Below are 16,879 nucleotides of genomic sequence, written 5' to 3'. Positions count from 1 at the left end.
GGCACTTCTGCCGAGGGGAAAGAGGGAACAGAGCCCATCAGGTAGTGAATGATCTTACCTTTTGTACCTGCCCTGGATGATTTCTTCTAGTCCCCTGGAAGTAGGAAATGTGGAGCCCAGGTGAAAGATAAGGATCAGAAGATACAAAATGGGAGTCAACAGCATGTGGGTGATGGCTTTCAGGAGTGAAAGTGGGGGAAGAAGGGAGGGTACAATTCTGAGCAAGTGTCCCAGTTGAGGATGAAGAGCTAGTACATGGGGCAGGGAGGACGCACAGAGGAACAGAGGTCATTGATGGGGAAAGGAGGAGTTACTCAGGTCCCAACTGAAGACCCCTCTGCTGGGGTTTTGAGAGCAGTTCTGTAAAATAACAGGAGCAAAAGCCAAGTTGCAAAGGATGTGGATGGGAGGTTTGCATGAAGGGTAAGTCAGGGAAGAGGGAGTGGTGGGGGCAGGAAGGGGTTTTTTTAACTTTTACTTTTTAAATTTTGTAAAAAAGATTTTATTCTTTTATTCTTGAGACAGAGAGAGAGAGAGAAAGAGGCAGAGACACAGGCAGAGGGAGAAGTAGGCTCCATGCAGGGAGCCTGATGCGGGACTGGATCCTGGGACCCTGGGATCAGGCTCTGAGTTGAAGGCAGACGTTCAACCACTGAGCCACCCAAGTGCCCCTACTTTTAAAAATTTTAATTGTGGGGATCCCTGGGTGGCTCAGTGGTTGAGCGCCTGCCTTGGGCCCAGGGCGTGGTTCTGGGGACCCGGGATCGAGTCCTACATCGGGCTCCCTGCATGGAGCCTGCTTCTCCCTCTGCCTGTGTCTCTGCCTCTCTCTCTCTCTCTCTCTCTCTCTCTCTGTGTCTCTTATGAATAAATAAATAAAAATCTTTAAACAAAAAACCCCATCAAATTTACTGTCCTAACCATGTTTAAGCATACAATTCAGTAGTGTTAAGCATATTTACGTTGCTGTGCAACCAATCTCCAGAACTTTTTCATCTTGCAAAACTGAAACTCTGCAACCATTTAACAACTTTCTATTCCCCGCGCTGCAGCCCTTGGCAACCAGCATTCTGCTCTCTGTCTCTATGAATTTGACTACTTTAAGGACCCTGTATAAATGGAATCATCCAGTATTTGTCTTTTTGTGACTGGCGTATTTCACTTAGTATAATGCCCTGAAGGTTTATCCATGTTGTAGTATGGTCAGGATTTCCTTCCTATTGAAGGCTGAATAATATTCCATTGTGTGGATGGACCATTTTTGTTCATCCAGTTTCTGTCCCTGGACATTTGGGTTGCTTCTGCCTGTTAGCTTTCTATAGCTTTTTGAAGGGGAGATTTTGGCTCTGAAAAGGAGAGAAAAGTAAATCATATTCAGTTGCTAGCATTACTAATAGGTGGGTGGGGGTGGACAGGACCGTGCGTGGGTTAAAAATACATCATGTGCGTGGGTTCAAAATATATCATGTATGAGACAGAATAAGCAAATTAGAGAAGGAGATGGAGGGAATTTGCATTGTTTTTATTTCTCAGAACCCTATTGTACACAGTATTGGTGTCTTGATGCTTACATTGGGGGCATTTTATGGATCCCGAGACTTCTATCAGTTGCCTTTCTTTAAAGCTTTGCTGACACTCGCTTCTTTTATTTTTATTTTTTATTTTTCATTTTTCAAAATATTTTACTTATTTGAGAGAGAGAGAGAGAGCACGAGCAGGGGAAATAGCAGGGGGAGAGGGAGAAGCAGATCCCCTGCTGAGCAGGGAACCCTACAAGGGACTCGATCCCAGGACCCTGGGATCCTGACCCGAGCCAAAGGCAGCCACTTAACTGACTGAGCCACCCAGGTGGCACCCCCCACCCCTTACTTCTTTTCTTTTCCTTTCTTTTCTTTTCTTTTCCTTTCTTTTCTTTTCTTTTCTTTTCTTTTCTTTTCTTTTCTTTTCTTTTCTTTTCTTTTCTTTCTTTTCTTTCTTTTTCTTTTCTTTCTTTTCTTTTCTTCTTTCTTTCTTTTTCTTTCTTTTTCTTTCTTTTTTTGAAGTTTCCCCCACTTGATTCTTTTTTTTTTTTCCACCACTTGATTCTTAAGTGAACATTAAGCTTGTGCGCAGTTAATCTTTGTTGCATTTGATTTTGTCTCGAGAAAGACTAGGATAGAAAGAAGACTGTGTCATTTTGTTCAGGATTTTGCCCGTGCCTAAGATCATCGCATGGCACGTGTGCTTGATAAATCCATCCAAAGAACCACTCCTAAAAAAAAAAAAAAAAAAAAAAAAACAAAGAACCACTCCTCACAACATGGTGGATCTATCCCTCAGTCCTCTCACTCCACACCTAGAGATGCCCTACGTTCAGTAGCAGCTCGTGTCTTGACTTGTCACTGATTGTCCACCTAAAGCACTTTCAGCCACAGTGTGGATCCATGGCTCCTAATTCAGAATCCACAGGGAGTCACTGGTGGTGCTTTGTAAAAAACCACATGCCCAGGTACTCTCCTGAGAGTAACCAAATCAGAATTCCTGGGGCCAGGGCCCTGGAATGAGCATTCTTGGTTTTATTTTGTTTTTAAGGTGTTTTCAAATAAAATTGGACTAGTCACATTCTGAGCTGATTCTCAACATATAGTTATAAAGGAAATTTAAATTTTTTTTCATGGATATGGCAATAGATTAGTTTTGTAAATTCATTCTTGACAGATACATATATGTGATCAGGTAAGAATTTGAGTGCACAAAACAATATTTCCAAAGTTCTGAAAACATGTTTCATTATATATCATATATATATATGGGAGAGAGAGAGAGAATGCTCCTCCATTCATTAGAGAAATATATATTTTTTTCATCTACTTGCTTATGTAGCAAGTAGTTTACACTGGTTGCAAGAATTGAGGGCTTGGGTCCTTATCTTGTCCATTATCTTGTAGAGCTTATGTTCTGGCTTCCATTCTTTCCACTTAGGTTTCATAGTCTAGAGATAACAATAGCAATCACATGGTTTACTTACTGTTCTAAGTTCGTTCTTTCTTTCAAGATTTTATTTATTTATTTGACCGAGAGAGAGAGAGAGAGAGAGAGCGCACAAGTAGGGGGAGCAGCAGAGGGAGAGGGAGATGCAGGCTCCCTGCTCAGCAGGGAGCCCGATGTGGGATTCGATCCCAGGACTTTGGGATCATGACCTGAGCCGAAGGCAAATGGCCAACCAACTGAGCCTCCCAGGTGTCCCAAGTGCTTTGTTTAATCCTTACAACAACTCTACGAAATAAGACTATCATAATGCCCATCTTACAGATGAAAAAGCTGAGGCAGAGAGGTGAAATAATTTGCCCAAGCCACACATCCTTTAAATGGTGTAGTGCAATTTAGAGCCAGGTAGTCTGGTTCCAGAGTCACTACACCACCCCTATCTTCCTGTCACCTTTGAGATATCTTAGCAAACCCCAAATTTGCCTTAAGTCAGGCAGTATGCACAGGCCATACAGTTTCAAAATGTTGTACCATATCCTGCTAGTCCTGATGACTCAAAGATAGAATTCCTTATATCCTAATTTGGAGATGTTTGTTATATTTTTCACCATCTGTTAATATTGGCAGGCTACTGTTGGATTTCTTACTCATCCATTGTAATGGAGAAAGCAGAGAAGTTTTGGACCATAGGAAGAAAAGCTCAGTCACGAAGTCAGAGGTCATAAGGGAATCAGTATCCTCTCAAAGTTAGGTCCAGAGCTTTTTTTTTTTTTTTTTTAAGATTTTATTTATTTATTCATGAGAGAGACACAGAGAGAGAGAGAGAGGGAGAGAGAGGCAGAGACACAGGCAGAGGGAGAAGCAGGCTCCCTGCAGGGAGCCTGATGTGGGACTCGATCCAGGGACCCCAGGATCATGCCCTGGGCCAAAGGCAGATATTCAGCCGCTGAGACACCCAGGCGTCCCTGGTCCAGAGCTTTCAAATGATTTTTCTTGTAGCTTCACAATGATACATATGCTTCTGTTTTTTCCAATGGGACATTATTGTGCTTTTAGTTTCCATTTTTCCTTTCATTTTTATGAACCAATAGTTTGAGAACAAAGGCTCAGTCTTGAATGACCCCCCTTTCAGTGGCGTGTTGGAGCTCTCCCAGAGTAGCTCCCTATCCCCAATATTTCCAATTTTCCTCAAATGCATGTGGTAAATATTCACTGTTATTAACATTATCCCGAAAGAGCTGTGTCTATATGGACAAAATTGCAAAATAGAAGTTCAGTCGTGATCAATGATCATATGGGGTCATATGAGAGCATAACCGGGGTGCGCTTTCTTTATCCAAGTCAAAAGCTCAAAGGAGACATGAAGCATTTGGTCTCTCTTGGTTGAAACATCCTGCTCCTCAGCCTTGTGACATCTTATAGTCTGATAATCCCCTGCCTACTGATCCAAGCACGGCTGCTGATTCTGTTGGAGTTGGACGATGAGTTCCAGCGCCGTTGGCAGGTCTTCTCCTCCCTTGGGTGTGTGCCAGGGGTCTGCATCATGAGGGCTGGTGCCGAGGGAATGGCTGTTGGTCCCTCCCATTGCTCCAGTGCCATCACCCATGTGATGGTAGTGCCATCCTGCTTCCCCACGTGATCCGGTGGGGCCTATTCTTGAGAAGGGTCCTGTGACGGCAGCCATTCCTATCCACCTGACACTGCAGTCACTGGACAGCCCAGTCATTGCCGTGCCTGTTGCCAAAGAGGTCGTGCCCAACGTGCCTCACTCTGGGCTGCAACACCCACAGTGACACGGGCATGTTTTAGCAACACACGATCATCAGCCACGCACTCCTGGTTAAGAATCCTTGGTGTCTGGGATCCCTGGGTGGCTCAGCGGTTGAAGGCCTGCCTTTGGCTCAGGGCGTGATCCTGGAGACCCTGGATTGAGTCTCAAGTCGGGCTCCCTGCATGGAGCCTGCTTCTCCCTCTGCCTGTGTCTCTGCCTCTCTCTCTGTGTGTCTCTCATGAATAAATAAAAGAAAATCTTAAAAAAAAAAAAAAAAAGAACGAATCATTGGTGTTAAAAAAAAAAAAAGAATCCTCTCATTTAACCTAGCAGTCCTCTAGTCCTGCTGCTCAGTCTGTTTCCAATTGTTCGCTGTTAAGTAATGTAGTAGTGCACATCTTTGTGGTAAACTGTCTTTGTTTCTATTTTCTGGGGTAAATTCATAGAGGTCGAATTTTTAGAGTCAAAGGACAGGCATATTTTAAAGGCAGGGTGTAAACCAATTTGGCCAATACACAGAGGCAGCTGGGGTGGTGGAGAAAGCATGGACCAGGTGTGAGGGGGCCTGGGCTCAAGATCAAACTGTGCAGCTAGTGGGGTGGGGCTTTGGGCAAGTCCTTCTGTTTCATTTCCATTCCTTTGGTTTCATTTTCTTCTTTTGTAACGTGAGCCCTGTTAGGAATCTGCATAGGAGGGCAGCCCCAGTGGCGCAGCGGTTTAGTGCTGCCTGCAGCCCGGGGTGTGATCCTGGAGACCCTGGATCAAGTCCCACGTCGGGCTCTCTGCATGGAGCCTGCTTCTCCCTCTGCCTGTGTCTCTGCCTCTCATTCTCTCTCTGTGTCTCTATGAATAAATAAATAAAATCTTTTAAAAAAAAAAAAGGAATCTGCATAGGAGCGGTGGTGCCAACGTTACTCCGTCTCTCAGTACTGCAGGCAGGTGTAGGAAAGGAGGGCATGTCTGTTGGACTCCATGGTGGACTTGTGTAGCAGAGGGCTTCCCTTTATGCAGTCGTGATGGCTTACTTGAGAATTGCTTCAGGGTTTCAGAGAAGCTATTGCTTTTCTAGAAGAAAATCTAGATTACTGTCTGGAGTCCAGGTAATTTTTAGGCCTCTGACATATGGATAGAGATCAAAGAGACATCCTCCACACATATGTTCTGGATGTGGTTCCAAAGCTGATTACCTTGATATTAATTTCACTCTTGTATCTTTACAGGGAAACTTTATGGTGATGTTCCTTTTATAGAAGAAAGACACAGACATCGGTATGAGGTATGGCCTACACACTGAATTACTGTGGAATGTAGATGCTTAGTTCGAGGAACTCCAGTGATTACAAATAGACCTCTGGAAAAAGTGTCCAGCTCAGTGGTATCCATCGGGCTCGGGAGTCAGAGTCAGGCCAAAAAAACCAGAGGGGGCAAGTGGAGGCAGGGACCCTCTGTCCTTTTTGGCTTTTCAAAGGCAAAATCTCTAAGTATCCGCACACAGGACATATCAGGGTTTAGGTTACCCTAACTGTTGTCTCCTAGACTAAGATAGGGTCATTGTCCTTATTTTTAAACTCCCGCCCTTTTTTTGGCAGGTTTGGGAAAAGGGAACTTGCCTCTTCTAAACCATATGCCTCTCGGGATAGGGATGCATCTCGGGCTATCACATAATGGATTCTTGGTTTAGGAACCTCTTTGGAAGTCTACATTGAGCTTGAGGCTTAGTGTTGTATGATTAATAAGAGTTATTGTTGAGATTGTCACATGAGAAACAGGTTCCCTAAAATGCAGACTGTCTATACCAGGATTATTGGAGTATCAATTATGATGCTCTCAGCTAGGAAGAAACAAAATCCCTGCTCATTATTCACTCAAACCAGCCTCAACAATAAGGAAATTTGTTATATTAGGTAATAGGTAGTTCAGAGGCTGGGCAGGCTCTAGGCATGGTATGATCAGGGCTTCTACTTTCTGTGGGATTCTCTTGGCCCTACCTTTTCTCTGTGTGTTTGCCTTGCCCTTTGGCTGGTCTCCCTCCTAGTTGCAAGTTGGTTACCAGCAGCAGCTGAGGCAACATGCATCTATCTCTCCTAGACATGGAAGTTTTTCTTCAGTCTGATTGGATCAGTACAATTATCTGCCCTCCTATGAACTGGTAACCATAGCAAGGGCAAAGCTAAACCAGGATTAAACCTGGGTTCTTGTATCATTCATCAACCAAGAGGAATAGGTTTATGATGTTTGGTTTAGACTAGCAGGACCAACTTCTAGAATGGGGGAGATGGGATGCTTGGTGGCTCAGTGGTTGAGTGTCTGCCTTCCGCTTAGGGCATGTAGTCACAGGATTGAGTCCCGCATCGGGCTCCCTGCATGGAGTCTGCTTCTCCCTCTGCCTGTGTCTCTGCCTCTCTCTCTGTGTTTCTCATGAATAAATAAGTAAAATCTTAAAAAAAGAGAATGGGGGAGATGGTGTCCCATGGGCCATGTGGAGGTGGAGTAGATGCTAGAAAAAGTCCAGGGTTCTATTTTGAGGGAGGATCAATGGGAATTGATTCTGGGTAGGTACTACTATTAGAGACCAATTTGCTGAGTATAGGCCATTTTTGGTCCTATTTCCATTGGGAACTGGCCCAACTGGTGCTTTGCCCAGGTGGTAGCCAGAAGGTCCAAGAACTACTGTGCACATGGTTGTGTGGCCATCCATTCCTTCATATTTATTTTGTATCTGATATGCACTGGAGATGGAAGGGGGAAAGGCACACACAGCCTCTCTCCTGTTCAGGAGCTTGCATTCTAATGGACAGGACAAAAAATAAGATAACAGATAAAATAAGTACAGGTGAAATCACATATCAGATAGGGTACTTCTATATAGAATATATAAAGAATTCTTACCACTGAATAATAAATAATGGCAAAGATTCTGAATAGACATCTCTCCAAAGAAGATATACTAATGGCCAATAAGCAAATAAAAAGATGTTCAACGTCACTCATCATCACGGAAATGCAAGTCAAAGCCACTAATACCACCTCATACCTACTAGGATGGCTACAATCAAAAGACGGACAATTAAAAAAAAAAAGACGGACAATAACAAGTGTTGGTAAAGACATGCTCTTGGTAGGAATGTAAAATGTAAAATGGAATATCATTTAGCAGCTCCTCAAAAAGTTAAAGCTAGAGTTACCATATGACCCAGTAATTCCATACTTAGATATATAACCCAAGAGAAATGAAAACGTGCATGCACACAACTTATATACAAATGGTCAAAGCAACATTAGCCATAATAGCTAAAAAAAAAAAAAAAAAAAAAGGCAGAAACACCCCAAATGTCCATCAACTGATGAATGGGTAAATGAAGTGTGGTTTATCCATGCAGTGAAATTATTTGATAATAAAAGGAAATGAAATATTGATACATGCTACTATAGAGACGAAGCTAAAGCACATTAGCTAAGTGAAAGAAGCCAGTCATAAAAGATTACATACTGTATGGTTCCATTACCATGAAATGCTCAGAACAGACAAATCTGAAGAGACAGAATGTAGATTAGTGGTTGCCTAGGGCTGATGGGGAGGTGATGAGGGGATTAGGGGATGATGGTTAGAGGAGATAGGGCATATTCCTGGACTGATTGTGGCAACGGCTGAAATCCTCTATGAATGTGCTAAAAACCATTGAGTTTGTACACTGTTAGTGGGTGAATTGGATGGTATGTGAATTATATCTCAATAAAACTGTTGAAAAAAGGAAAAATAATTATAAATTGTGAGAATTAGCCTAATGTTAAAAAATAAAAACATATGGGGTTAAGATTGAGGAGGACAGGCAGGACCCCACTTTGATTTTAGATGAGTTAGTACTTTCTGTGAAGGAGAAGCTAAAAAGTTTGGGAAAGGACTAGGGATGCAATGAGTGAGGGAAGGAGCTGTGCACCAGGCCATAGAGTTGTCGTCTATTACCAATATTCTACGCAGAAAAATTGCTCCAAGCATCACCTTAGAGCTTTTATGTAACTATGTGTGAAGGAAGCATTGAGGTTAGTCACAAGGGAAATAAGACAGTTTCAATCCTCAAGGAGATTTGTGATTTGGGGAGAAACAGTTAATTACACATAACTCAAGGGAAGAAGCAAATATGGTGATGGCTATAAATAGCTAATCTCAAGGTTCCAAGTCAGAATATCTGTGTCACAGTCTTACTTTTTGAATCTCATCTTTGAGCAACAGAAGGTGGGCCTCTCAGGTTTAGGGGCTGTGATTAGACTGTTTCTCAGGTTCATCATGAGTTTAAAAATAGGCTTTGGGGGTGGGATATAGAAATTAACTACTAGTAAAGAGCATCACTGAAATGGAATCCCCACCCAATTGATGGGAGGACATTTTCTTTTTTATTTTTATTTTCTTTTATTTATTTTTTAAGAAAATTGTATTCAAGTTGACAGAGGACATTTTCATAAGCTGATATGTCTGTATGGCTCTGCTGCCCAAAGTCTTAATTTAATTTCTTGTTTTTTTAGGTGAACCCAAGCCTGATCAGTCAGTTGGAGCAGAACGACTTAAGTTTTGTAGGTCAGGATGTTGATGGAGAGAGGATGGAAATCATTGAACTGGCAAGTAAGTGGGGCTCTTTGTTTTTGAAAATTTTCCTGGTAAACTAACGTCTCATTGTTGTTATATATGAAAATATCATTTGTCGTCATATGTGAAGATCTACGTTGAGACTCATTTTGTTTGCTCTCCTTTTCTTCTCTCCTTTGAAATAAATACGCAACTCAATTTAAACAATATGACTAAATATAAAGTACATGAAAAAAACAAGCCACTTATAATCCCAATCACTTTGGGGCCCACTAGTCTGACTCTACCATAAAATGACACATTGCTCCGAGCCTACCAGTTCTCCTAGCAGTATGCTTCCTTACCATCCTTGCCCCATTTCTGGGCCTCCTCCTCTTGCTAGCCTCTAGGTTACTTGCTCTGGGCAAGGCAGGTGGCCCACCATTGAGTAGCACTCTCCTTTCTCTCTCTTTTGAGGAAGAATGGCCCGGTGCCCACCCCACTACTGGTGACTGGTTTTGATGTCTGTTGTATGTAGAGCCTGGCCCCTCATTCTACCTGGAATCTGCCTTTCCATACCGCTTATGCTCCATGGTCAAGTGTGGGCCAGTTGTTTGACTTGTGAACACTAGTCACTGCACCCAGGGAAGTTCTTAGTAAGACCAAACATGGCACAAGGGGATGGTGACTTCTGTTGAGGAAGACCGCCGAAGAAGTTGTTTATGTGTGGGCTGGGACTCCCTCAAGAGCCTAGGTGCAAACCATCCACCATCACTGATGACACAGAGGACAGTTTTCTCATTCAGAGCTGCAAATACATAGTAAGCCCATGCTTACTGCTGACCCCAGCTCTGTCTTGAACATTACTTATTGCCTGGCCCCTGTTACAGAAATGTTTGCCAACCCCTGTTGTAGATCCACACATACACACTTCATTTAACTTGAACCTAACATGTTCAGGTGCCTGCTTGACCGGTTTGTCCATCTGGATGTTCTAGTGCTTCCAATTCCATTTACTTAAAACTAAGTTTGCATGCTTTCCAAATTAGTTGTTCCTCCTGACTATTTCTGCTAAGTCATCCTCAGTCTCCCTGTTCAGGAGAGGGGGCACCACTGGCATGGGGAGGGGGATCATTCTTTGCAGTGGGGGTGGTTCTGTGCACCATATGATATTTGGCAGCGTCCCTGGCCTCTACCCACCGGATGCCAGTAGCATTGTCCCTCCTTGCCCAAAGTCGCACACCCAAAACCATCTCCACACATTGCCAAGTGTCTCTGAGGGGCACATTCGCCTCTGGTTGGGAACCACTGTCCTAGACCATCAGGCTTAAAATTAGACTTACTTAGTTCCTCTTCCCCTTTATACCCACAACTTGTGATCAGTTGTCAAGTTGTGTAGATTCTGTCTCTAGAAAGATTGAGTTGGGGTTGCATTTCCATCCCTCTCCCCGTCATCCCAACGCATGGCGACTCAGACCCAGAGCGGTACCAAAGCTCCTTTCTGCCTCCAGGCCCTTCCCTCCACAGCACCTCCCAAGGAGGATGGGGCTCTGTGCAGTGCATGTGACACGAATTTGGTGGATAAACCACTCTCATTTATCGAATGCTTAGTTTGTACAGGATACTATAAAAATGGTAGCATGATTTCCTAGAACCTACCTTTCAACCTATCTTCTTTAGGCTCCAGATATTCTGGCCTTACTCTTCTAAATTTCCTACTTCTTTTACCATCTTAGCCCCTGTCACCATCCTCTACTTAAAATTCCTTTTCTCTGTCCCTTTCCTTTTCTGTCTGGAATCTGTTTAGGTTCTTCAGGGGGTCCCAGGCAGGGAGCAGAATTAAAGTCGGCAAAGGCTTCTTTGAATGCAGTAACGTGTTACTTGGACCCTCAAAGAGGGAAAGCAGTGGACATTAAGAGCACGCTCACTAGATGCTTCTCACTAGATGCCCTGCGGGGCTTATGTAACTTACAAGATGGGTGACGTTATTCTCACTTTACAGAGAAGGAGGCTGTGGTGCAAAGATGTTGTCTTTGCTGTCCAGCTAGTCACAGGTGGGCCTGGAGCCAAACCAGGTCCTGCCACTGCCTTGGTGGATGTTGTTTTTCTTCTTTTCACCAGACATTCCACCTAAGATTATCAATCCATGCCTGAAGTTTTGAATTAGAAGATAAGGATGTATTTCCTATAGTCTTTTTTTTTTTTTTAAGGATTTTTAAAATTTATTTATGAGAGGCAGAGACATAGGCAGAGGGAGAAGCAGGCTCCCCACAAGGAGCCCCATGTGGGACCCCATCCCAGATTCGGGATCAGCCCTGAGCCACCCAGGCATCCCTCCTATAGTCTTTCTAATGGAAATGCCCATCATTTAGAATTTTTATAGTGCAGATCCCTGGTCAGGGTTGAAGTCTCTTAAAGCTTTCTGGCATGGGAGAGGGCAGAGAATTTCTTAAGCAGATTACTGTTTGTTTACTTCATTCAAGTACTTACTTTCTTTTAATTCTCCTGGCCCTCCTTATTGTCAGCAAATCCTTAGATGCCTCTTTCATTGCATGGATTTAGTTTCCCATTGACACTTCCAAATTTCACGGGTGTTGGAAAGGAAATGAGAGACGCCGTAAAATCCTGCCATTTTTTAAAAGCTGATTGCAAGGAAATTCAGTTTATTAAGGCAAATTCCCCAGGAGATTCTGATCTTAGCTACCCCTAGAAGCATATCCGTGAATCTCTACATTCCTAAAGGAATTCTAAAAGGAACAATAAAGTTTGAGATTACTATAGTGTCAGAATGTGATTCAAAGCAATTAAGAGCACTATCTAAAAGATACTTTATCTGACTGATAGAACACCATCAAAATAGAAACTTTTTCTTTCTTTCCTCATATTGACCTACGGGACTCTTTTGGAGAAAGTGATTCAGAACAGTGGTCCATTCATTCAAATATTTTGTCCCTAGCCATGACATTATTCACTGCGTAGCTTCTGTCTGCAGTTGTACAAAAGCACAATTACTGTCTGTCTTTCAAAGACATCCCTAGATGCTGTGCTGTAAGAGCCATTGCATCTTAAATTGAAAGCTACTTGCTTCATTTCTTTTCTTCTTTTACTTGAGAGGACACATTCCTGGAAGAAGGTGGCATTCTCCTCACCAGGCTTTCATACCTGAGTGTCCCTCTCATTTAAGGAGGCTTCTTCCTAGATGTGATGTACAGGATTTCCACGCTGGATCTTTCTGGACATAGAGCTGTCCAGTGAAACTTGCTGCAATGATGGACTACTCTGCCCTGTTCAGTGTGGTAGCCACTAGCCATGTGTGGCTACTGAATACTGGATGTGTGCTCAGCTAATTTGAATGAATTTAAATAGCCACATGTGGCTAAGAGCTACCATTTTGTATAGCAGAGCTTTAAATGAGAACTTCACGATAGTGGGCATTTCCATTCAGTCGTCATTTCCTTACTATTGTAGTAGGAGCTTTGGGTCTCCAATTGTAAGTGAGGGGAATTTGTGACTTTGAATTCCATGCTAGATTTTCAGATCATTTTATAAAGCATCTTGTTGAAAGTTACAAAGTTATATTTACTCCCCTCCCCATAAAACTTACATTCTGTCATCGTTGGTTTGATATACATAGCAATTAAAATGATTTTTGAAGTAGGAAATACAGCCCTGACCATGCTCTGTACTATAGTAATTATGAGATTAGAGAGTTGTCCGATTTCTTTTTTTTTTTTAAGATTTTTTATTTATTTATTCATGAGAGACAGAAAGAGAGAGAGAGAGAGAGAGAGAGAGAGGCAGAGGGAGAAGCAGGCTCCATGCAGGGAGCCTGACGTGGGACTTGATCCAGGGACTCTAGGATCATGCCCTGAGCTGAATGCGGCGCTAAACCGCTGAGCCACCCGGGCTGCCAAGTTGTCTGATTTCTAATTAGAAGTTGCTTCCTAATCTGGGGGGCAAAAATCCAAAACATAGTTTTTGAGAGATCTGATTGGGGGAAGGAATTTGTAATCCTGTAAAAATTCTACCCAGATTTCGAAATGTTGCCCATTTAATTTTTTCCAATCCCAAAGGGGATTCGTGTGTTTAAAAGCAGCTGGGTAAAGCTACTTTTCTGTTCCTATTCCATTTAGGAGAACTTGAATGGCTCACACAGGAGTTTTTTACAACCTCAGTATGAAAATCACTTAATTTCTCCCCCATAATGTAAATAACATATAGTCATGGAAAAGTTTCACGCAATAAGGAAAAGTGTAAGAAAGAAAATAAAAATATCTTGATCTCTTACCACCTCAAGCCATAACCACCACTAACATGTTGAAAGGCCATCCTTTTATCACTCTGAGACTCTAAATCACAGGTGATAAGTTGGCATAGGGTGAAATAGGGGTGCCAGTTCCGTTTCATGGAGCCACCCCTGATAAATATCCAACCTAAAGCTGTGACTGGAAAAGTAGTTGTGCTTGCTGCATTCTCAGGGGACTCTTCCCTTGAGACCGGAAACAACCTTGGAGGGGACGGCCAGAGGCCAGCTAAGAGACAGAACGACCTACAGTTCGCCCTACAGTGTGAGGGATACCATGGGAATGGAGTCAACATACATCTACCAAGGGCCTTCAAAAAACTTTGGGCAAGCAGAATTCGTCTCGCCTTTCAAAAATGTTGCTTAATTTTGCTCACTCTAACACCTTGCACAGATAAAATGCCAGATCTCTTATTAAGCGAGATGTGTTTTGCAGCTTGAAATTCTGCTGTGAACACGGTTCATGAGGGGAGCTGTTGGTGATGGTAACGGGTTCATTATCTTACCATTTGATGTGTTTTCTTATTCAAAGATAAGACCTTGAAAGCAGCTCTCTGTTTGTCTGCTTCAGTCACATCATGATTATTCTCATTTCAGATCATCCCTATTTTGTTGGTGTCCAATTCCATCCTGAGTTTTCTTCTAGGCCGTTGAAGCCTTCTCCTCCGTACCTGGGCCTATTACTTGCGGCAACCGGGAACCTGCATGGCTACTTGCAACAGGGATGCAAGCTGTCTTCTAGGTAACCAGCTTACTGCTCTCAGCACCGACCCGAGCTGCCCTTAGCAACATTTTAGGTTTCTCTTGACATTTTAGGTTTCTCTTGAAATCAAACATCATGACAGGATTTTTGTAAAGCGAAGAGTAGGGTTTTTTCTTTCTTAATGATCCTGATTTTTTCTCCGAATGAAAATAATTTCTTCATATCTAACATCAGTAACATGTCGACTTTGGGAATCATGCTGATGCTGGGTATTATTTTAGAAATTTTGTCATTTTGATAGGTGAAAAATGGGCTTTACTTTTGTTGACTCTCTGATTAATGAATATATATAAATATTTTATACGTTTATTTGCTTTTTTAGGAATAGCCTGTTCATACCCTCTGCTCTATTTTTCCTTTTGCTATTATATCCTTTTTCTTACTGATTGGTAAGCTCTTTATATATAAAGGACATTAATCCTTTGTTAGGTTGCAAATACTTTTTCAAACTGGGTTTGTTTGCCTTTGAAGTTATTAATGATAGTTTTCATTTTCCATAAGGAGTTATAAAGAAGGACTTGGGGATCCCTGGGTGGCTCAGCGGTTGGGCGTCTGCCTTCAGCCCAGGGCGTGATCCTGGAATCCCGGGATCGAGTCCCACATCGGGCTCCCTGCATGGAGCCTGCTTCTCACTCTGCCTGTGTCTCTGCCTCTCTCTCTCTATCTCTCTCTCTCTCTCTGTCTCTCATGAATAAATAAATAAAATCTTTTTTAGGGGATCCCTGGGTGGCGCAGCGGTTTGGCGCCTGCCTTTGGCCCAGGGTGCGATCCTGGAGACCCCGGATCGAATCCCACGTCAGGCTCCCGGTGCATGGAGCCTGCTTCTCCCTCTGCCTATGTCTCTGCCTCTCTCTCTCTCTCTCTCTCTATGTGACTATCATAAATAAATAAAATTAAAAAAAAATTTAAAAAAAAAAAAAATAATAAAATAAAATCTTTTTTAAAAGTTATAAAGAAGGGGGATCCCTGGGTGGCGCAGCAGTTTAGCGCCTGCCTTTGGCCTAGGGCGCGATCCTGGAGACCCGGGATCGAATCCCACATCGGGCTCCTGGTGCATGGAGCCTGCTTCTCCCTCTGCCTATGTCTCTGCCTCTCTCTCTCTCTCTCTGTGACTATCATAAATAAATAAAAATTAAAAAAAATAAAAATTTAAAAAAAAAGGGAAGAGAAAAATTAATTAAAAAAAAAGTTATAAAGAAGGACTTTATATAGTCTTTATGTTTTTTTGTAAAAGATTTTATTTTTCAGTAATCTCTACACCCAATGTGGGGCTTAACAACCCTGAAGTCAAGAGTTGCATGCTCCACTGGTTGAGCCAGCCAGGCACCCCTATTTATGTTTTTTTAAAGTTTATGCAGTTAGATCTTTAACTTTTATGGATTTTTCCTTTAGTATAATACCTAAAATCTTTCTTTCCCTTTCAAAAATATCATATAAAAGCAGCCCATTTGTTTTTTTGTTTTGTTTTGTTTTGTTTTAGCCCATTTGTTTTTCACTAGCACTCTCATGGTTTCAATTTTACAATTTAAATCTGTAATCTGGGGTGCCTGGGTGGCTCAGGCCGTTAAGCATCTGCCTTCAGCTCAGGTCATGATCTCGGGGTCCTGGGATCGAGCCCCATATCAGGCTCCCTGCTCAGCAAGGAGTCTGGTTCTCCCTCTCCTTCTGTCCCTCCCCTTGCCCTGGCTTGTGTGTTCTCTCTCTCCTCTCTCTCTCTCTCTCTCTCTCTCCTCTCTCTTTCAAATAAATCTTTTTTTTTAATATTTTGTTTATTTATTCATGAGAGATTCAGAGAGAGGCAGAGAGAGAAGCAGGCTCCATGCAGGGAGCCTGATGCTGGACTCGATCCCAGGACTCCAGGATCACGCCCTGGACTGAAGGCAAGAGGCTCAACCGCTGAGCCACCCAGGCATCCCTCAAATAAATAAAATCTTAAAAAAAAAAATCTGTAATCTATATGTACTTGATAATTGGCATAGTGTGTAAGGTACGATCTGTACACACACACACTCCCGCCCGCTATCCCCATGGTTAATAAGTTGGAAGGATTTCTGTTTTGTTCCACTGATGATTTTTCTCTTATTTCGAACCCTTATCACCCTTTTCATTATCATAGCATTACTGTAAATCAAGACTTTATCTACCCTACGCCCATTATTAAACTTTTTATTTTTATTTATTTATTTTAAAGATTTATTTATTTATGATAGACATAGAGAGAGAGAGAGAGGCAGAGACACAGGCAGAGGGAGAAGCAGGTTCCATGCAGGGAGCCTGACATGGGACTCGATCCCGGGTCTCCAGGATCGTGCCCTGGGCCAAAGGCAGGCACCACCCAGGGATCCCCCATTATTAAACTTTTAAAAATATATATTTTGCTATTTTTCCAGATGAATTATACAATGATTTTTAAAATTAGGTTCAAATTTTAAAAATCCCTTAGGGATTTTCGTTAAAATTTCCTTACATTTAAATATTAGTTTGGGGAGAATGTGTATCTTTACTTCTCATTCG

General features: G+C 42.4%; 1 protein-coding gene across 1 annotated transcript in view; it reads left to right on the top strand.

The window, feature by feature from the left end:
* The window catches only part of LOC119878056 (CTP synthase 2-like), a 71,053-nt gene that overhangs the window by 41,379 nt on the left and 12,795 nt on the right, over positions 1-16,879 (top strand). Inside the window, exons 7-9 of the mRNA XM_038586895.1 lie at positions 5,959-6,014; positions 9,260-9,356; positions 14,200-14,344. Coding sequence (XP_038442823.1) covers positions 5,959-6,014; positions 9,260-9,356; positions 14,200-14,344 — 298 coding nt within the window. The remainder of the gene's footprint in view (positions 1-5,958; positions 6,015-9,259; positions 9,357-14,199; positions 14,345-16,879) is intronic.

This window comes from Canis lupus, chromosome X, assembly GCF_011100685.1.
Source record: "Canis lupus familiaris isolate Mischka breed German Shepherd chromosome X, alternate assembly UU_Cfam_GSD_1.0, whole genome shotgun sequence".
Classification (NCBI taxonomy): Eukaryota; Metazoa; Chordata; class Mammalia; order Carnivora; family Canidae; genus Canis; species Canis lupus.
The sequence above is the reverse complement of the archived record's forward strand: the minus strand, read 5'-3'. Positions and strand labels throughout refer to the sequence as shown.